This window comes from Apteryx rowi, unplaced genomic scaffold, assembly GCF_003343035.1.
Source record: "Apteryx rowi isolate R43461 unplaced genomic scaffold, aptRow1 scaffold_168, whole genome shotgun sequence".
Classification (NCBI taxonomy): domain Eukaryota; kingdom Metazoa; phylum Chordata; class Aves; order Apterygiformes; family Apterygidae; genus Apteryx; species Apteryx rowi.
The window spans coordinates 861,227-882,864 of NW_020447952.1; the positions used below are offsets into that span (position 1 = coordinate 861,227).

The window sequence follows — 21,638 nt, forward strand, 5'->3', positions numbered from 1 at the left end:
GGGCGGTGGGGGGGGGGCGCGGGGGGCGGCGGCGGCTGCCGGGAAACGCCGCGCTCCCCTTGACCTGCCCCGGCCCTGACCCTGCGGGCGGCCCCGCGCGCGCGCGCGCATGCTCCAGGCTGGACAGCTCCTGAGAGGGAAATTTAAAAACGGGCTGGAGCCGCGGCGCGCAGCCGACTCACCGCGGCCCGGGGCCCCGCTGAGCCGCCGCTGCCGCCGCCGCGCCCCCCCCTCAGCGCCGCCGAGGGAGCCCCCCCCCGCCGCGCCGGGCCCCGGCCCGCCAGGTTTGTGGAAGCGGCGCGGCCTCCCCCCGCCGCGGGGGGCCGGGGAGGAGGAGGAGGAGGAGGATGAGGAGGGCGGCGGCGGCAGCAGCAGCAGCGTCCGCGCCCTGGGCGCTTCCCCCGCGGCCCGGCGCCGCCGCTCGCGGCTCGGCTCCGTCGTGTCCCGCTGCCCTCCCGGCGCTCTGCCCCTTTCCCCGGGAGCATTTTCCCCCCCCCCCTCTGTGGGGGCTTCTCATCCCGCGCCGCTTTCCCCAAGCGCTGCCTCGAGCTGGGGCAGGTGCTTCGGGCGGCGTTGAAGAAGCCGCCGCAGCCAGCGAGCGCTTCCCGCGCCGGAGCCCCGCGGCCGGCGGCACCGGGCGTTGGAGCGGCCGCGGGAGGCGCCGCGGGCGCGGTGTCGGCGCAGGGCTCCGGCGCGGCGCTTCTCCCGCCTCTGCGAAACCCTTTCGGCCGCTGCATGGCCTGAATAAAAACGCTGCGCTTACAGGGAAGGGGGGAAAAAAAAACCCAAAACAGTCTACATTCGGTTACATCCTCCCGCAGTCCAGACTTTTCACATTTAGAATTTTGTTCCCTTCCCATTGCTGAAATGCTGGATAGCTACTTTATACCTGTATGAATGTTTCTCTCTCTCTTTTTTTTTTTTTTTTTTGTCTTTTGCAAAGGAGATGATAGAAAGTGATATCACATCCATAATGTCAGGAATCCTTAGAAGCTCAGGGCAGAATCATCACCCTGCACCGCAGGAGTACAGGTGAGGCGTTTATCGGCTCTGAAATGAGCCCCGCACTGCCGCATCCTGCTGACTGATGCCATTTTAACGATTCTCACGATTTCCTAATAAATTCAAGCATATAGAAATTCTTTTTTTAAGAAAAAGTTAACTGCATTTTTTTTTTCCTCCACTCTAGATTAGATGTCTAAGCTGGTGATTGGTTACAATGAATTGCTTATTTACAAATAGTCCTGTTTAAAGTATTTTGATACTAAATTATGTTTGATAAATAATCCTTCAAAGCCTCCGACTGACCTAGTGCACTCTCTCTGCTCTACGAGTGTTGACAGAGAAGGCAATACTTAATAATTACTTCAAAGTTCACTTTCAGATCACATTTTGCATTGATATGAAGCAGTCAGGGAAAGCCTAAATCATGCTCAATAGATAGTAGAAGAGATTTTCCTTAAAACAAGTAATTACTTAGCACTCCAAAGCACTGGCATGTGTAAAAGTTCTAATATCAATGGGAACAAATCTGGATTTGTCAGCAGCCTCTGATAGCTTTCCTAGAGCAATATACATCTATTTATCATTTAAAAGTATTGTTAGAAGTCACAAAATAGCTATGCATGAATTACAGTGCACTGGGTTAAGTTAGGTTACATCTTGTCACATGATGCAAAGTTCCATGAAATACATAACAGCAGAACATGACCCAGCTCTCACAGTGCAAGAGGCTTTTTTTTGTTTGTTTTAAAATGAGAATGGGAGACTATCACCTCCTTCCCAGCCTGAGGGTATTTTCCCATATTTCTTTGGGTAAAAGTGGTCAGCTGCAGGTATTCTTCTATCAGCCGCTCTCTATTCAAAATGCAAACACTGCACTGCAGCCTCTTACAGCTCAACAAGTGATTTGTTATACTCTCATGAAGCCATGGAGAAAGGTTTGTGGAACTCTGTTTTGCTGTTTACTAAAGCACTGTTTGCTCTAGATATTTTGTTGGCTATGTAAATATTTGTAAAGAAATTATTCAGTATTTAATAAAGGGTGTGTATGAGAGAGACTTCTGGGTACTTAAATGTAAGTCGGTATTAGTGCCCTGAAGAACATACAACCTTAACAAAGACCCTTATTATGGAGAGAACTATTCTTAACTCATAGCTGCAGAAAAAAAGCATTCTTTTTGAGAAAGATAGGGTTTATCTTACTGTGAGTAAGAGTTTCTTCTTTTATTTGGAGGTCAGCGGCTTTTTAAAACTGCTTTTAATTCTCTGTTAAACGTTCTTAACTTAGAGATCCCAGTTCTCTAAAGTTTTATTCCATTTGTGTTTTTTTTTATGTAACTTTAAAGTTAATTATTTAACCTCATTTAATAGTGGCAAATTCTGAAAAACATGCATAAAACCTGAATTGCACCATAAATGCAGAGCTGTATTTGTCCTACTTCATGAGAAAACACTTTGGATTATGTAAAAGAAAATCTTTTAGACTGAATGATTTTAAGAAAAGAATAGACCTGTCAAATTCTATCAGCTCTGTTTACTCTCCTGCTGTCACCACAGTCCAAGACTGGAACCCACAGTCCTGAGTTCTCCATGGGGGAGCATCAAGGCTCCACAAAATGGGGAACGGCCTCCAATTAGTGAGTGGGAGGCTGGGACTGTGCTGAGAATACTCTTCTGTCTCACTTAGAGTCTTTCAGTTGGATAGTTGGACTTAGAGGAGACCAGACTTTCCAGTAAGTGTACAGGAAGAACCATTCAAAAGAGAGACACCATGTGTGCATGTAAGCGGAGGATGAAATCAATAAATAACAAAAATCTGTCATGAAGTTTAAGCATAACATTTGAAACTTTATGGGATTTTCTGTTTAAAAAAAAGGGGGAGGGGGGAGTTCCCTGATTTTTAGCAGATCTTTAAGCTCTCTTGTTCCAAAGTATCTATAGTAAATTTGACATAGCAGATGATAGAGTAGCGATAACAATTAGACTGCTATGCAAAGTCCAGGGTAAGGCAGAATAATGAAATGATTTCAGACAAGTATCTTTTCCATGGATTCAGCTATGGGATATAAAACATCATACTATCTAGGAGTGATTAAGGGCCATTACATCTTCCCCAGCTCCTACATTCTTATGGAGCTGTCACTGTCTAGCTATCAATGCAAAGTAATATTTCATATTAGCAGATGCTTTTCTCACTCTTCCAAAGAAAATGTTGCTGCCTTTCATATTTTCATAGCTGCAGTAGTGACGAATATTTCTAAAGCTTTTGTTTTACATTTCAGGGAATAAAGGCAAAGAGTCTTAACAGTCTGTTATTGATAAACCCTTAACACTTTACTCTTGTTAATTATAAATAATAACTATAACATTTTAGTACAAATATTTTGATATTAAAATCAAAACAATAGGCAAAGTACAAGTTTATTATGCAACGGTGCACTTGTGGTTATTTCAGCAAAAAGTTATATAAGTTACAGGAGCCAACTCAAAGACTACAAAATCAGCAGAGAGCTCTCATGGTCTTCAATAGCTTTGGAGCTTGTCTTTGAGAAACAAAATTTTTCAGCTCATGAATGCAGTGCTCTTCAAACAACATTTTCTGCTAAACTTTGCAATGTATCATCTTGCAGTCCAGTTTGAGTCAACATTCATAACTGATGCGAGAGAAGTAAAAGATCTACTGTGATGTATACAAGTACAGAATCAGATTTAATATGCAAATCTTTAGCAAGAAAGATGAGCAGATGAGGTGGATAAGAAGTAAATAAGAAATATTAGTTTGGCTTTGCCCTGGCCAAGGCGGGCCTGGACTAAGATTACAATAACATCAATGGAAATTTGGGACATACCTGTAAATTCTCTCCCAAAGAAGATTTAATATTGTTGTCTCCTAATGCTGTCTCCAGCATTCTTGGCTTTAAAATACAACAGCATGTTTTTTTCTCAGTCACTGTCCCATTTCCAAACTACATACAGTCATGTGCAATATATAATAAATCATGACATGAAAAATGGGCCATTAGAGAGGGAACAAAGAGTAACTTGCTATGGATTACCTGGCATATATGAAAATCCAAATTTAAAGATTCAAATCAGTACCCTATCTATCAATATGACATCTATATTTTTAAAGAAATAACTAACTAAAATGAATAATTCTATTTGAAGAAATAACATTACATTTTATTATGATGCAAAGTTAATGCATAGATCAGCTACATAAATTAACTGCATTTTCTGCAATTCAGCATTTTGTGTAAAGACTTTTTTCTTTTTTATTGTATTGTAACTTTCTACTATTATATATTTACAGCTGATAGGAGCCTTATGTAGTATTTTGAAGGTCTTGCAGTGCATTTTCTAGTCATGTTAGACTGGAAATAAGTTTTAAATAGACATCATTCTAGTCAAGAGTTGTTACTCGATCATAAATCATTCAACATATTAGTAGAGTATGTTTGCCTTTCATCCCATTTTAAGTGTCCCTGTAGTTCTTAGATAAATAGCTCTATATTTATTAGCTCATTAGATATGCTGATTAAATTTCTGTCGTGATAATTACTTTATGCAAGATATTCTTCAGTTCCTGTCCTAAGCAGTTATGATTTTACTTTCTTTGATAAGCACTGATTCAGCAATTACCCTAAGTTTGGCAGTAAGTGCCTGAAAACCTGTGAACATTAGTCATGTATGTAGTTTAGTCATGTATATAAATCCCTTATAGCACACAGCCACCGTATTCCATACGTTCTAGACATGACTGCATTACAGTGGTGAAAAAGGTGGAAAGTCTTTGTCTTTTACAACATATAGTATGTTTTAGCTCTCCTAAGTGGTAGTCTCACATCCGGTTTTGAACTTTGGTTTCTGAAGAGCAAGCTACAGGTCAGTGTTTTTGACAGTCAGTGCTGGGGATACGTGGAGTCTGGGAGTTTGCATGAAGTAAACTTCTGCAGACAAAAGGTTACAAATGCATAACTAACAAAACCGTAATTGTTCCTGAAGAAAATGTCAGTGTCTATTCCCTTGACACCATGTGTGTCTGACAGGGAGTGAGATAATGACCCGATGTGTCGGAGGAATTTCATCACAGTAGTTGCTTCATTCTTTCAAAAAAATGTGAGAAACCTCCTAGGAATCAGTCAAACTTGGGCCACTATGGATTGATTTAAGTGGATTAGCTCAACTGTTTCCTATGCGGCTCCTGAAATGTGCTAATCAGTATTAATAAAATATTGTGGCCCTTGCTCCTCAAATTGTCTTGCAGTTACTGACAGAGCTAGAAATGACTGTTTTGTATCTAGACGCTATCTTGTAAGCTTCTGAGACTATTTTGTTTCCAGGGAAATCAGAACTGAGTTTGTAGATTACCTCCTAAAAGGAGCTTGACCTCTAGTTCAAAACAAGAAAGCAGAAAAGGGATTTGGATATTTTTCAGCATTCCTGTGAGAAAACTCAGATGTTCATGGTACAACATTCTTGTTTTACCACGAAAAAAGTCTCATATGCGTGAAGAGCAGAACTGCTGCATGACTGCAGCAGCAACTAATGCAGGGGAGATAGGTGCTCACAATAGTGCAAAACAAAGGATAGTATATTTTATATCGCTTTAATGCTGGTTTAAACAATCACATAAGATCCTAGACAAGTAAATCAGTTCAGTGCTGATAGGCAGCAACTGAGACGATATTAAAGGAAAAACAATTTTCCAGGTAGACAACATGAATCTTTTTTACAGAAAACATTCATATAGCACCAGATACTTCAGCACATTTTTGCATCAAGAAGTTTATTTTGACATGTCAGAGGGCTTTTTTTGTTTGTTTTTGTTTTTTAACAAGACCTTGTATAGTAAGGTACTGGCTGCTTATGGCAAATCTTAACCTACAGGAGGAAGGGACGGCTGTGGGGGGAGGCACAGCAGGGAGTGAGTGCCTGGGAGTTCGGTGCTGGCATCGCTGCTAACTTCCTGTTAGGCTTAAGCAAATCATGTAGGTCACCTGTAATTCAGTTTCCCCTCATCCCATACCAAAATGATGTAATGAGGTGTTGTGAAACTCAGAGCTGAAATGTATAAAAGTCTCCAAGAGCACATCTACAGCCAATTCTGTTAGAGCATAAGTATCTTTGCAGCAGGGTTTTGGAGAATCATCTTCTCATCTGAACCATGGTGTAAGAAAAGGAGAACAGCAACACCTGACAGGGTAATCAAGTTATTTGCTTTTTCCTCACTTGCTTTAGTTCGTCTAACCCGAAGTTTTGTAAGCTGTAGTTGATGAAGGACTTTCTGTTGTCCCTGGAGAGCTGCCTGATTTCTGCTCTTATATCCAGTGACCCCAGATATTACTAAAAGAACTTGAAGACAGGGAGGAAAAAGGCAGGCTAGTAGTCTGGGACTGGAAAGGCAGCGTGACTTTAAAGAGAAAAATGGAGGCAGAGACTGAAACCAGCAGAGCGAGAGAGCTGCTGGCTGGTAAGTAGGAGAGGAACCGGCAGAGAAACAGGGAGGAAAGAGGCAGATGGTCGTAGASTGCGGAAAACAGAACCTAGTGTAGGGAAGCACCTGCAAAGGAGGAAAGGGGGAACAGAAGTACGTACAGGGAAAGAGCAGAACAGATGGAATGAGGAGCAAAAGGAGACAGCAAAGTTAACTCCTTTAATAAGACAGAGAACACTTCTCACCATGGAGACAGCTGAAAAATCACAAAACAAATATTTGCCATGTGTTGTTTTATGTGTAAGAAATCACTGTGCTTCTTTTAAGGATGTTATGTAATCATAAACAAAAGAAAACAGTTTCTCATAACCACTTCAAGAAGAAGTTTTCATAGGACTCTTCCTATTTGTCACTCGCACTGGATAAGCCATTGCAAACGGCTAATTAAGAATCTATCATYCCTGATTACTCCTTTCTATTGAACAGTTGTATTACTTAGGCATAGGCAAAAAGCTCAGATGTCAGCACTGGCAATGGTAATAAAAAATTGTCCATTAAGTGAGGGACAACTTAACAGTATGGTTGAAGTTGACTATGCCAAATGCAACCATAATGTTTCAGCCTGACTTTGTTTAGAACAAACCTAATCGCAAGTTGCCACCGTGCAGGAATCCCTTTGAGAGAGCCTGTGACATTAGAGTCACCCGACAACGTCAACTAACTTGAATACTTTACATCTTCTAGAGACAGACTCCAGCACAAACAAGCAGACAGTGTCCTTTGAAGTGTGAATGGTACCATATACACACAAATATGTAACTCTAGATACCATGTTAGAAACTGGAACGCCCAGTTATTGTCTAAACTATCTGGAGATAAAACATCTTAGGGTATGCTTGTCATTACCAAGCTTTCCTCTAGCCTCAACAAACTTATTTGGCCTCCTATTCTATAATACCACTGAAGAGGTGGTTCCTAAACTCTCTAGCGATGAGTTTGTCATACAACTTCTGTATGTTTGCCTTGGAGTTTGCAAGTGTGGAAGGAGATAGTTCAGTCTGACAGTGTTTGCTGCAGTAATGAACCGCATTAGATCCTGAACAGCTCAATGCGAGGAAAAGATGGTAAAGTCAGAGCTATGAGTATAGATCCAAATTCAACGCTGATGTTAGTTGCATACTTTTGCAAGGCTATGCCAGAAATGAATTTCATTCCATATAGCTAGCTGTACTGTTAGTGTCTCCTTACAGTCGTCAGTTAACTGTTCCTACATGCAAATGTGCCACCAGTATGTACTTGAAAGAAAATAGAGATAGCCTTAGATGGGTTTAACAAACATTTTGGCACTGTTGACAGGTKCTAGTGAGCTTGGTTATAGGTGCAGCTAACACAGGAGTCTAGCTTCTCAGCGGCTGCAGGGCAGGAGCGTCTGTAGCACGGCATAAAGAGGTCTGAAAAGGGGATTCCTTTCAACGGATATTGCTCCTGATTCTGGAAGTGTAAACTTTGATTGTGTGGGCTGGCTGGTGGCCAGGATCTATTTCCCCGATTAGATAAATATTTGGGGCAGTGTGTGATAGAGCAGATAGCAATGACTAATGCTATCATTCAGCATTTCTGTATCACTTATCAGACCTCAAAGCACTTTTCAGAGGAGGCCAGCATCCTCCGATACGTAGATGAGAACTGAGGCATAAATCCTCAAAGTCATTTGGATTCTTACTAATGCATTTGCCTTTCTAGCACAGAAACAGATATTTTTTTCTGTAAAGATTTGAAAGGAGAGGGGTAAAAATGAGGTTGCAAAATTTCACCACACCTTTAAAAAAATAGTATCATATTTACTACATCTTTGGTAAACTTTTATGCATAGGTGCTTAGTAGTTCAGCATATACACCAGACAGCCCTGGGGAATGTGCAGCTGGGGACATTTTCAGTAGTGTGCGTTAATTATAGCGTATCACTATTTATCTCATTTACATGCTTTGAAAGGAAATGGCTGCTTTTACTACAGTGCCCCATTGTGCCAGGGGCTGTGCACACCCATCTGAGGACCGGGATCTCTGACTCCTAATGTTTACCCTCAAATGTGAGACTAAAAAGCTGGTGGAGGGGAATACAATCAAAGTACACAATATTACAGTATGTATTTATATATTTGTAGTTGGCTTGGCACGGGCAATTTTTCAGGTCAGAACGATTGAACCTACAAAATTAAAATGCTAGGTATTACTGTGCATAGCTCTCTTTCCACAGACAGTTAGATTAGCATTTTTCAGTAAAAGCGGGATGCACACTGAGCCTGTATACTGTAAGATAAGCTGGTTTTATGTCACATAATGTACCTGGGCATTTAAACACCACAGTCCGGCAGCTATGGGCATACTTTAAGCAATGTCTCTTTCTTTAAGCCTGATGAAATTAAAGTGTTGGTTTGGAAGACAACCTGAAGAATAATCCATTAATATGAAATATTCATTTTATTCTGATTAAATAAACTTTTTTCCCCCATTAGCAATGGGAACTAATGAGTCCATTTGAAAAAAAAAWCAAACAGAACAGCGTAAATGGACAGTCAGAGGTGATTTAAAAAGAACTGTGAACTCAAATCCAAACCATGCCRTGCTAGGCTGGAGAAGGGAAGAAAACACCTTTGCCTTAGGAAAGGAGCTTCATATCCRTTTAACATGGAGCTTAATGACGACTATCAATTTGAAAATGCAGTCACCTTCCTCATCGCCGTTTGGATCCACGCTGTTTGTGCAAGAGGGAGGTGCGTGGTCCTGCCTAATAAGGGTGCGGAACGGGATGCACTGCCTGCTGCTAACTGGGAAGCAGGAGGATGGTGGGTAGTTCCTGATGGCATCTAACTGTGCCCGGCACATCGCTCGCCATCGGGATTCCTCGAAAGAGCTCTTGGTGGATGCACGTAGGATTAACGCAAAGCAGAGACCTTCATCTGCTCCCCGGCAGGATAAGCGTGGGAAGGCCGCTGCYGGTAACGGCGACTCCGGCGGGTCCCCGAGGGGAGCGGGTGGCGCGCGTGGGGCYGGGGCATGTGGCCGACGGGCGGGAGGCGTGTGCGGTGGGTGCTGACCCTCGCCGCCCCCCCTGACCCCGCTGTTTGCCGGCGAAGCCGACTCGTCTGCAAGGGCTGGCAGAGGCCCGGGGTGCCAGATGGCATGTGTGTGTGCGCGTTGTGTGTCGCCTGTCATTCAGCCAGATTAATGCGAAGTTTGTAAAAAAGGAGGAAAGGGGGGGAAAAAACAATTAAGCAAGAACCCCCAAAACAATGGGGGCCACGTGCCGCCGGGCAGCGCTCGTTTGCACCACAATGCGTTATCGGCTTACAGTGAATGGGGCCAACTGTTGCAAACGACATGAGCCTGCCCGGTTTTCAAATCATTTAATGCCCGTGTTTACTTCCAATCCAGCCAATCTCCGGGCCGGCAGAGTGGTCACCTGATGTTCTTTTTTTATGTATTTAAGTCCCGAGCCTCACAAAATAACTGAACAGTGGTAACCATGGCAATGCTAATTATTGCACTTTAACTACAGTAGGAGAAAGAAAACAGGGTAGGCTGGGGGAGAGACTTGAAGATGGTTTTGGCCAGGGTTTGAGGTTTTGGCTCCTGCTCATGGTTTTTTTTTTTTTTTTTTTCCCCCCCTCCTTTAAAAAATCTTTTTACAAACAAATAAATTACATTCTGCTGTAAAGATCTCCCAGATAATAGTTGAGGGAACTTTGATATGTGCTTCTGGAAGTCATGAAAGCTCCTGGTCAGCCAGGCACTAGAGTTTTGGCTTGTTCTTTTAAGCTGATTTAGACTCATGTAAGGCATAAAAGATGCTTCAGCAAGAGACCAGATTTATTTAATGCTTCTACACGGTCATTTGGCAATGAACACTTATTAGCACCACACAGCTGTCTTTAACGCATCTATGAGAGAGCTCTTTAAAGTCTTTGCTTTAAAAGCAGAATCAACAACATCCGACTGAACTATGTTTTTCTGAAAGAGAAGCATTTTTTTCTAGACCTGAATCCCTTTGGGTTTACCCTGGGCTATCCAGTGATAACTTCCAATTAGTGCTTTACTCCTCAAGACACTCGTGACTTTTATAATATTGTTTAACATAGGTAAAAATAGTTTAGTCCTTCATTTGCGATAATCCTTTCTTTGACTTTAATTGAAGTTTTGAATACACAGGACCTTATGAGTAATGCAAATATATTTCAATATTTTTTCTGTGTTTTCTATCACACACTCTATCAGAAGCAAAACAAAGACAGATGGGATGGAACATGCAGAATGTGTCAAGACAGAACTTTAAACCAAACAAAGTCTGTCGTAGCTATGCCTTGACTCTGTCAGCTAGAGATAGGCTGGATGTTGGTGTGTATTTGGTCACTCGCTCTTCATTCTAATTATTTAGTATGTAAAGACTGACTAAAAAAATTATTTTCATATGCTTCATGGATCCTTGTTACATGTCAATAACTTCATATATTTGAATGGGAGAGACCAACAGTTCATTCTGTAAAGTTTTGATTATGCAGCAAATCTCCACTTCTGTCTCCACCAAAGGGATACAGTGGCTGGGAAAATTTCTCTCCGGGTGTCAAAGACAGCGGTATGTACAGGTTCTTGAGGATCCAGGCACAGAAACTTCTTCCGAGGCTAGCTGGTTGCTGGATTTCAAAGTTAATGCAAAACTGTAATGTTAAAAATCCTGATAGTCTGCTTCCACATTGAGGCCAACAAGTGGAAATTTGTGACAAATGTGAAAATAATTAATCAGCTGGATTTGTTTTGAGGCAGTTTCTCTTCCAGGTTCTCATGCCTTCTTCCCCTACAAATACTGCATGAGAAGTTTTCTTTGGATTGTTTTTTTAAGGTTGTGGAACTGATTGCATTAGTCTTAAGTTTCATGTGCAGTGTGTTTTTACATCATCTTAACAACTTGGTCAAATTTGGCCTTGCAGTATCCATTTGCTAACAGACAAAGAACCTTCTTAGATTCTTTTGTTTGTTTTTCCATTTGTTTTTAAGTTTCTCAGATGAATTTAACTTCAGTGGAGCTACTGCCTTAATTCTCCTCCCTGTTTTTAAACAATGAAAAAGGTGCATAAAAAGCACTCAGATTCAGTCTCTAAAGCTCAGTCCTGAAAAGACATAGGTCTCTCCCCTGAGGAGAAATAGGCATCGCATAACGTTCAGCTCACAGCTGTATTAGTTACTGGCAGACCTGTGTAGAACAGACTCATAAACTGGTCCTGGTTCAAAACAGAAACACTTCCATACGTCTTAAGTAAAATGTTTCAAATCGTACAAAGGAATTTATGATAAAAAAGTAAACAGCAACTAGCCAGCTGTGAAACAAAAGATCACATCTGAATTCCCAAGTCTGATGCATTTTTCCTGCTGGCCTATGGGAGCTTAGGCATCCCAGTCATGTTGCTTCTTGCCAGTGACAGTCTAGCAGCATCTCTGCTCTTTGCTAACCTGTTGTGCTGTTTTCCAGACTCTTAGCTTCTGACCCCTCCCAGCTGAGCGAAGATGACCTCCCCAGTGACTTACAGTCCTTGTCGTGGCTGACATCTGTTGATGTTCCTCGGTTACAACCGATGGCCAGTGGAAGAATGGATTTTAGCCTTGGCGCCCAGAATGCAATGCTACAACAGACAGGTAAACTGTTAGGATGTTAAACGGCTGCTAGCTAAGCGACACGGCCTACTGCCCCCTTTCTTTTCCCCCACATGTATTAGCTTCCCTATTTGTAGAGTCATTTTTAAGTACATTATATTTTGCTTCCTGCCAGAAGACCTGCAGCACATTGTCTTCTGATAAGGATATCAGTGGTATATTTCTTTTATTTCAAGAGGCAGAGTCCTAGCAGTCACAACAGAGATCTTAGGATCTGATTGACTTTTCTCCTCAGCATAGTTGCTGTTGACTTGTATGAGCTTGGGCCAAGGTATTTAAGACTTGCATTTCAGATGTTTTCAACAGCTTTGGAATTAGGTAATTAATCTTTCTTGTTTGTTTCAACATTGATAAAATTAAGAGTATCTCATTTACCCCATACCTGTTTGCTTCATACAGGCTTACAGCATATGTTCATTGAACGCCTTTCCTTTGTTTGCGAACATCCTTTAGATAAACACACTTGTTCCCTAAGGCATTCCGCTGAGAGCGCTCAGTGTATGGGGGAAGGGGAGCATTATAGAGACAGGGTAGCCAGCAAAACGCAGCTCAAGTTGGGATGCCTCCAGCAGGTGCATGCAGCTGGGGAAGTGCACATGGGAYRTGGCTATGGAGGATCCTCTTTTACCCCTCCTGGGAAACCTGCATGCTCGATCACCTCTCTGAAATGCCTGTACACCAATGCACGCAGCATGGGGAACAAACAGGAAGAACTAGAGATCTGTGTGCGGTCGCAGGGCCATGATCTCAATGCCATTACAGAGACATGGTGGGATAGCTCACGTGACTGGAGTGCTGTCATGGATGGCTACGTACTTTTTAGGAAAGACAAGCCAGGAAGGCGAGGTGGTGGAGTTGCTCTTCATGTGAGAGAGCAACTGGAATGTATCACGTTCTGCCTAGGGGTGGATGAAGAGCGAGTCGAGAGCTTATGGGTAAGGATTAAAGGTTGAGGGAGGTGATCCTCCCCCTCTGCTCAGCCCTGGTGAGGCCACACCTGGAGTACTGCGTCCAGTTCTGGGCTCCCCAGTACAAGAGAGACATGGCACTACTGGAGAGAGTCCAGCAGAGGGCTGTGAAGATGATGAGGGGACTGGAGCATCTCTCCTATGAGGAAAGGCTGAGAGAGCTGTGACTGTTCAGCCTGGAGAAGAGAAGGCTGAGAGGAGATCTTATCAATGCATACAAATATCTTAAGGGAGGGTGTCGAGAGGATGGGGCCAGGCTCTTTTCAGTGGTGCCCAGAGACAGGACACGAGGCAACGGGCACAAACTGCAACACAGGAAGCTCCATCTGAACATGAGGAAAAACTTCTTCACTGTGAGGGTGATGGAGCACTGGAAGAGGTTGCCCAGAGAGGTTGTGGAGTCTCCTTCTCTGGAGATATTCAAAACCTGCCTGGATGTGATCCTGTGCAATGTGCTGTAGGTGACCCTGCTTGAGCAGGGGGGTTGGACTAGATGATCTCCAGAGGTCCCTGCCAACCTCAACCATTCTGTGATTCTGTGTATCATCTTGCTTGCTTTAGAGTAGAAGTCCTTCTAGAGTACAGATCATGTTGAACAGAGAGTTTTTTTCTTTTGTAAGATACTATGTCTGTAACACCACTGTGGACTGTTAAACAGCTGTCATCTTTCTTTCCCTGCATAACAAGTTTTAGAAGCAGCTGATGTCATCTTTGCAATCTGTGAAATACTCTGGGTTCTTTTGGGATGGAAAGCTCTACAGAGGTGTGATTATCCACTCCAGAGTTTAGCTGTGTTCAATTGCATCCATTAAAAATGAATATCGGCCTACTTTTCTGAAGTGTATTTTCATGTGAACATTCATTGCATTTGCTTTTTCCAAAATAGGTCCTGTGGCAAGCAATATGCACTCGACAGGAGCATCTGGAGCAATGATTCATGTCCAGGCCAGCCTGCCACAGGGAATTCTGGGACTGAATTCTATTTCAACACATGGAGCAAATGTAAGAGCAGGCCTTGATGGCTTATTATTGCAACACTTATTAGGAAAAGATGCTGGTAATTTCAAGACTGACATGTGTCTTGTCTTTATCTCAACAGATGAGCCAGTACACTGTAGGTGGGCAGCCATCTCCTAGTTTACAAACGCAGCAACAGCTCTTCCCTCCTCCTCATTCACAGCAAGTGTTTGCCATAGCACAGAGCACACAACAGGTACTGTTACTTGCTTGGGGTCTGTCTTAAAGTACTTGCAAAGATCATGTCTAGAATTCTATTAAAAGAAGAAAACCCCTAAACCTGCATACCCATGTTCATTCTGTACCTGACATTTTCCTTCTTTCCTCCTGCATGCAGTGTAACCCAGCAGCAATCTACAACACATCCTATGGGACCCAGCCACACTACCCGCAGCCCCGCCTGGCTCCTCACTCTGCCCAAGATCTGCATCCCAAGCACTACCCTAAGCCCATCTATTCATATAGGTGAGTAGAGAACAGCACAGTGTGTTGCCCAGTCTGTGCTGGGATGACTTTACATGCTGCAGGCGTGGTACCGCAAGAGTATTTGGTTCCTTTTGAAGGGAACAAAACCCCATCCTCCACCCAGGAGTTCTGTGGAAGCTGCAACTGTTTGCGGGGGGGAGCGGAATGAACAAACAAACTGGTCCCTGGACATCAGCACAGAGGTAGCACAATCACACAAAACAGTAAAATCCACAGGGTGACTTCTGAACACTTGAAAACTGACTGACTATGGTTCCCTGGGGAAACAAAGCACTGTGGGAAACCCACAATCAGCCAGGTGTTTGTGTCTTAACAGAGATGGGTACAAGGTTGCTGGACCAGAAAAAGTAATGATGGCTAAGTACACACAACCTGTTATTTTCTGAGTTTCTGTCTTGTAGTTGCTTGATTGCAATGGCACTAAAGAACAGCAAAACAGGCAGTCTCCCAGTGAGTGAGATCTACAGCTTCATGAAGGAGCACTTTCCCTACTTCAAGGTATACATACACCTCAAATGCAAAAGCAGAACAGCATAAATACTTTGTGCCTATTTCACTAACATCCTTCTGTGTCCTTTAGACAGCACCTGATGGCTGGAAGAACTCTGTGCGCCACAATCTGTCCTTGAATAAGTGTTTTGAGAAGGTGGAAAACAAGATGAGTGGCACGTCCCGCAAAGGATGCCTGTGGGCTCTCAACCCTGCCAAGATCGACAAGATGGAAGAGGAGATGCAGAAGTGGAAGCGGAAGGACTTAGCTGCTATTCACAGGAGCATGGCTAACCCAGGTAGGGCTTGTTTTATGCTTTAGCTACTTGTATGAGAGGCAAGGAGGAAAAAAAAAAAAAATCACGGTTTAGCCAGGAATGCATTAATCTTAAGTTATGCGGAACAGGGTTGGCTAGCACAGAGCTCTCAGGCCTTGCAACAGCTTTCTCCTCAGGCCTGCTGAGCTGAAATACCCCTTGTGCTGCACACTGAATCGAGTCACTGCTGCTGCAGACATGGAGGCTGCTGGCCTAAGATTGCACAGCAAGGCAATTCAGGCTAGCAGGAGGAGTTAACTGAGCTGACAGTTATTTTTGGAGGCTCTCAGTATAAATCCATCCCCAACTTCAAAATAGATTGTCTTTTTCCCCCCATACTAACATAACTAGCATATCCAGGGCCTTCGGAGGAGTTATGCTACCTCCAGTGTTAGTTTTAATAGCATCACATTTTAACACTTTTTTTTTTTCTTTCTTGTTACTCTGTAAAATTCTCTCATTCTTAAAGATACATATTTTTGAAGCTTTCAAGAACTCAACATTGACAAAACTGATGGGAGTTTTTGCTGCAAAATCTGGAACACAGTCAAAGCTAAATAACATTCTGCTTTGCTTAAAAACTAGTCTCATTGAAACTGTCAGGAAGTTCTTGTACAAATCTTATGTACGATACAACAGAGTTCGGAGTATCCCGTCCTGCAGGATACCTAATGAGGATGTGTTAGTTCAGCAGTTGCAGGTCAGCTATCATTGGTAGTGGCTTGGCTGCTCATGTGATCATTTCTTTGGCTCAGTTAGGGCTAACCGTAGAAGCTGATTAGGGCTAAGGACAAGGAAATAGGTGGCATTTCTTTGCTCTCTGAACCTTCAAAGCCTGCCTTCTGTGCTGCTTCTCAGGCAGTGAAAGACGCTCTCTGCTTTTCCAGTTTTACAGTGTAATGATGTGGCTGTGCTCACTGGTGAAATGCTTTGATGGGGCCCTGCTTGAGCAAACGGGTTAAACTTTTTCTCTTTTCTTCCTCGGGAATGGGTATTGCTCCTGCAGGGGAGCTAGACAAGCTGATCACTGACAGACCTGAGAGCTGCAGGCGGGCCGATAAACAGGCAGAGTCTGAGGTCTCTGCCCTGAACCACATGGCGGCAGCCCAAGGCCGAATCTCCATCTCCCAGCTGCAGCCCCAGCCGATCATGACGCTCTCACTGCAGTCCATCCCCCTGCATCACCAGATCCAGACCCAGGCTCGCATTGCCCCAGACTCACCAGCACCTGCCCAAACCCCACCTCTCCATACTCTGCCTGACATAAGCCACAGCCCTCTTCCCCATCATCCTATGGGCCGCGCACCTCCAGACTTCCTGAACGTGACAGCAGACATGAACATGGAGGTGGATGCTCTTGACCCAAGCATCATGGATTTTGCATTGCAAGGTATGGGAGAAGGAAGCTGGGGTAGGAGAGGGCACAGTTCATGCAGTTGTGTCGTTGCATATGTATGCAACTGAACACAGTATGCAACGTGCAACCAGGGGCCTCAGCAGGATGTGCTGGGGTGGGATGCAACTGAGCTAAAAACTCATGCTGGGTGCTGGCCTGTGCGGCAAGACTTCTCTGGCCTTCCTCAGTGTAATTCTATCCTCTGTGAGAAGGGAAAGCCTGCTTGGTTCAAGCGCAGGCACTACAGCAGATGCAAGCAGGGACACCCAGGTAACCGCATTTGAGACACCACATCCCTCTCTGCCCATGGGAACTACAGCTCCGCTTGTGCCTTAGTTTTCCCCGTTTGTAAAATGAGAACTTCTGTGTCTTATGGAAATGCCTAGCCTGGGGAGAGGGGTCTGGCTAGCACAGTCTGGGTAGATGAATGCTGTCGGGAAAGGTCTTGACTCCTGCTGGAAGCCCTTGGGGGCCAGAGACTCTTACTGCTTTTGTACTACAAAAGGTGCCATCCTCAAGCACCATCATTTCTAAGCAGCAGGTAAAGCCCTTCAGTTATGGGCTGAGCCTCTGCACGCACAGAGCTAGGGTAGGCTGGGTGTGCTGTTGTGACTGGAATTTAATCTTTTAAAGGTAACATATGGGAGGAAATGAAGGATGACAGCTTCAGCCTCGACGCCCTGGGTGCCTTCAGCAACTCCCCCCTTCACTTCTCAGACTGTGACCTGGGCACTCCTGGCCTCACTCCCGTCTCCAGCAGCAGCGATCACTCCTTCTCAGACTTGCAGGTCACGGGCCTTTACACGACTTACACGACACTGGACAACGTAGCGTCAGCTCAGTACATGAACACCCAAGGCAACAAACCCATCGCTCTGCTCTAAGCTTTGCGCCGTTCCACGGACCTCTAACTCAGGGGCCAGTTTCTTCTGACCCTTAAAATCTGAACGTGAAAGCAATAAAACAGCTCCTCCTGCAGACACTTGCAGAGTGTTGGCTATTTACTGGGACACCGCACGTGATGCCAAAATAAAATCAAACCAGTAGAATCCCTTTCACCCACGCCAAGACTGAGGAAGGGACATGGACAGTTGTGATACAGGACTGGTGAGCGTGTAAGAAGGACCTGGAAGGCATCAGTCAGTAGGAACCTTTACTGGAATGTAACTGAGCTAGAAACTAGTCCAGTTAAGGTAAACACATTTAATGACACTGATCTGGACTGATCAATCACGGGACACAGAAGCGAACACAAGACAATGCTCTGGTCAGCACCAAGTTAGAGTCCAAAGCTGGGTATCACGTACTATGTATCTTTTTCCTTAAATTGCCAAATAACTATTGCCATCGAACAAAGATCACATGCAATTTCTGGAGATACTTGCAACACTAATGCTTTTCTGACATAACTATCTTTTAATTTATTTTCATGAGGTAGGAGAAAAAGGAGGGGAAAAAATTAAAATGAACAATCAAATCTATAGCAGACAGCTGTCATATCTAGGCTTAAAAACAAAGTCCTTGCCCCATGAAGGAAGTGGTACTACTGAATTATTAGACTGATCACTGGCTAGATGTTGTAGGAGTTATGCCTTTTTTAGGATTAAAAAAATTAGATTTGTTTATAGTCCTGTGGATTGTGCTTCTGTCTATTCTTGTGCTAGGCAGTATTACTATTTGTAAATTTATTTATATTTATTGTTATGAAGAGAAATTATGTAAACTGAGCACTGTTCAATTTTTTAAATGCTGCAGTAACCTGGTTTACATCAACTAAATTATTCATAATCAAAAATGCAACAACTTTAATCACTTTTGTTACACTACATTTCTTTTAAATGAGCACTTTTGATACTGTGAAACTCATGCTTTTTAAAAAAAATTCAGAGACCAAATATTGTAACTGTACCATACCAATTCATAAGTCTTTCTTTCCTAATTAATCCAAGTAAAATTAATTTTACTGTAGACTTTTAAATTTTCAAAACCTGCTTTATATTTGGTAATATAAGTTGCAAAAAAATTGAAGAAATATCGCAAGATATGAAGAGCAAATTGTAAGAGTACTTTGAAATTTAGCATTTAGTCTACTTATACCTCTGTGACCATGAAGTAATATTTATATTTTGTTTTGTCTGTTCCTGTGCATTAACAGCCTTTCTCGGTCGGTCATTTCCCAATAGCGTATCCACAGTGCCCAGAAATTCCTCCCTCTCATGCTAAGTAAGGCTAGGGATGGTTTGAGGGAGAAAACCTCCCTGGGTTAAGTCCATCTACTAAAAACCAACAATGAAACAAAACTGCATCGGCCTTCGCAGGCCTCCGCTGCGAGCCGGGAAGGCGCAGGATGCAGGAGCCACCCCAGCAGCGATATCGTCTTGCTGAAAACCGCTGGTGGGAAGAGGGGGGGTTAGCGTATGCACCTGCCTGTATCTTCCCAAGCACACAGAACCATGGCAAACTCTGCCGAAAGGGCACGATGCTCTAAGTCGTAATTTATTGTTCAAGAACAAATGTGGTTAATGGTCATTTGCTGGCGTCATCTAAGATGTCTTCATTTTTTTTTAAATAAATAATATTTCTTAGCACTAAACCTGGGTCATTCTAGATATGCTGCATTATGACTACCCACTCCAACCCACTCCAAAAGACACACTGCAGATCAGCGTTAAACAGTAATTCCTAAGCAACCGCTACCCAAAAACTAACCCAGCAGGGAAACAGTTTCATACAATTTACTGATGTTGACAAGTGGACAGAGCTCAGATATGTCTGACTCCAGCTGTACTGTCCTGTGTGCTGAGAAGGAGCAGACCCTTCTCTTCAACATGAGACATGTTTACAAGCCCCCACTAAAATAAAAGCATCTCATCCATTCACAAAACATTTGTGATGCCCACCTGCAAATGGAAGTGAGAGTTTACTTCTAAAAGATCACCTTTCCTCTGGCTTCAGTGTTTTTACAGACATACTGCTATGTTCAAGCTAAGGGTTAGGGTGTGTATTACCCTCCCGCTACAGGTAGAATAGAAAGTCATAGAAAGCTGAGCTGCTTGTTTCAATTCACTCAGCAAGCCAGAAACTAAACCGCAGGGGTCCCAGGGGTCTCCTTTCCACTGACAATCCAGGAAGCAACGAAACGCCACTGCACTACGTTCCCTGCGCGACAGCCCAGGCGACAGAAGTGCTGCTAAGTTTCTGCCTTTTTCCCTGGCTCAAATCTACCAGAACTACAACATTTTACAGGTATTTAACGCATGAACTCTTTTCCATTTCTCAATATACGGCTGAAAAATCTCTGTACCCAAATTCATGGAAGCACGCTGGTTTAGGGACAGGAGTTCTCAGGAGGGGTATAACGCTCTGCACAGAAGTTCCCACGCTCCGGGGAAGAGCGCTACACATTGCGGCAGAGGTGCCGGCTCTGGATGCTTTACACGGTTCAACATCCACTTCTCAAATCCTCCATGTTTTATACCATGACAAAAGAAACAGAAGTCAGGAAAACTTCCTTGAGAACTGTGGTCATTTTATTGTCAGTAGCTTGGCTGGATGGTTCCAGCCTACAGTGAGCTTCCGCACCCTCCTTTCCGCGACCAAGTGCAGTAACGCCTTTCAAACCAGGAAGCGTTCAATAGCTCCCTTCCCACCTGCACAGCAGAGAAACCTCCCTGGGGCACTGCCAGGAGACCCCAGTCTGCTCAGAAGGGACCAAGGACCAGTACTGCCACATCATGGAAACACCAGCTCTGCACGTGAAACGGGTGTCTGTGCCTTTCATTGCCGTAACACTTCCCCCATCTCCCTCCGAGAGGCAAAGCTCAGCCCGCCCTGGTGAAACGGTGCACCCACAACGCGAGGTTGCACAGCTGAAGACATTGGAAAGCACAGATTCGACCTACTCTTCCACTACAGGAACCAAACTGATTAAAGGCTGCCTGGGAACGAGGTATGGTTGCAAGCAGACGAAGGGCTCACCACTGCTTCGTGGTTCAGCGGAGGAGACGGGTCACTCCGACGTGCTGGGGCAGGCAGACCCGGAGCCGTGTCCTCCCTCCTCTCCTGCGCCCGTGGCAGCTGCAGACTGAGAACGTCCAAAGGAGCTGTGGCACAACACAGAAAAGGACACAAAGTCGAAGAGAGGAACAGACAGTTCGGCTGCCCTGTTGTTTCCTGGTCAAACCGTGGTGGCTCCGCTGATATTTCCACTGCAACAGCCACAAACGTGGCTTGCTGGTGACAGGTAGAAGAGAGAGAGGCTGAAAACATGGCTCTGATGAAGTCTTTTCCTGGCCATCAACTAGTCGTAATCACATCTACCGATCACTCCCAAACAAGGGGAAGAATGAGACAAACTGCTCCTCACAGTTACTTAGTTTATTTTTAAAACATCAGTTTGGGACTGTTTCTTAAACAAGACTTCCTTGTGCTGGGACGTGGTCAGCCACAACACCCAGCAGTGCGGAGACCTCCTTGATGCAATTCCCCGGTGATGCCTGTGCCACTCCGTTTGTACTTCCAGCTCCATTCACTTGGGAAACGTGTCTGACTGATGTTTGTTTTAAAGATTAACGCCAGTACTTGCAATTAAAACATAGTAAAAGATTTTAAATTCTTTCTAAAACCAACTTCTGGGTTATCCCCAGCTGCACCAGGTACAAGGGACTGGCTTAGGCCAACCTTAACTTCTGCAAAACTGCCCCTGTAATGAACTCGTATCAACTCCACCCCCAGTGCCAGAGGGGCTGCCACCTGGACGGAGCGACCATCTTCATCATTTAAAACACAGACACTGGCACCCTTTATTTAGGCACGCAATA

General features: G+C 44.0%; 1 protein-coding gene across 1 annotated transcript; it reads left to right on the top strand.

Annotated features, from left to right (window-relative positions):
• Positions 1–946: 946 nt before the first annotated feature.
• FOXN4 (forkhead box N4) lies at positions 947–17,702 on the top strand. The gene is made up of 9 exons (XM_026060343.1): positions 947–1,032; positions 11,964–12,127; positions 14,000–14,115; positions 14,213–14,326; positions 14,468–14,595; positions 15,018–15,114; positions 15,197–15,404; positions 16,429–16,812; positions 17,452–17,702. Exons 1-9 carry the CDS (start codon positions 947–949, stop codon positions 17,700–17,702), a joined length of 1,548 nt encoding a protein of 515 aa, XP_025916128.1.
• The last annotated feature ends 3,936 nt before the right edge of the window (positions 17,703–21,638 follow it).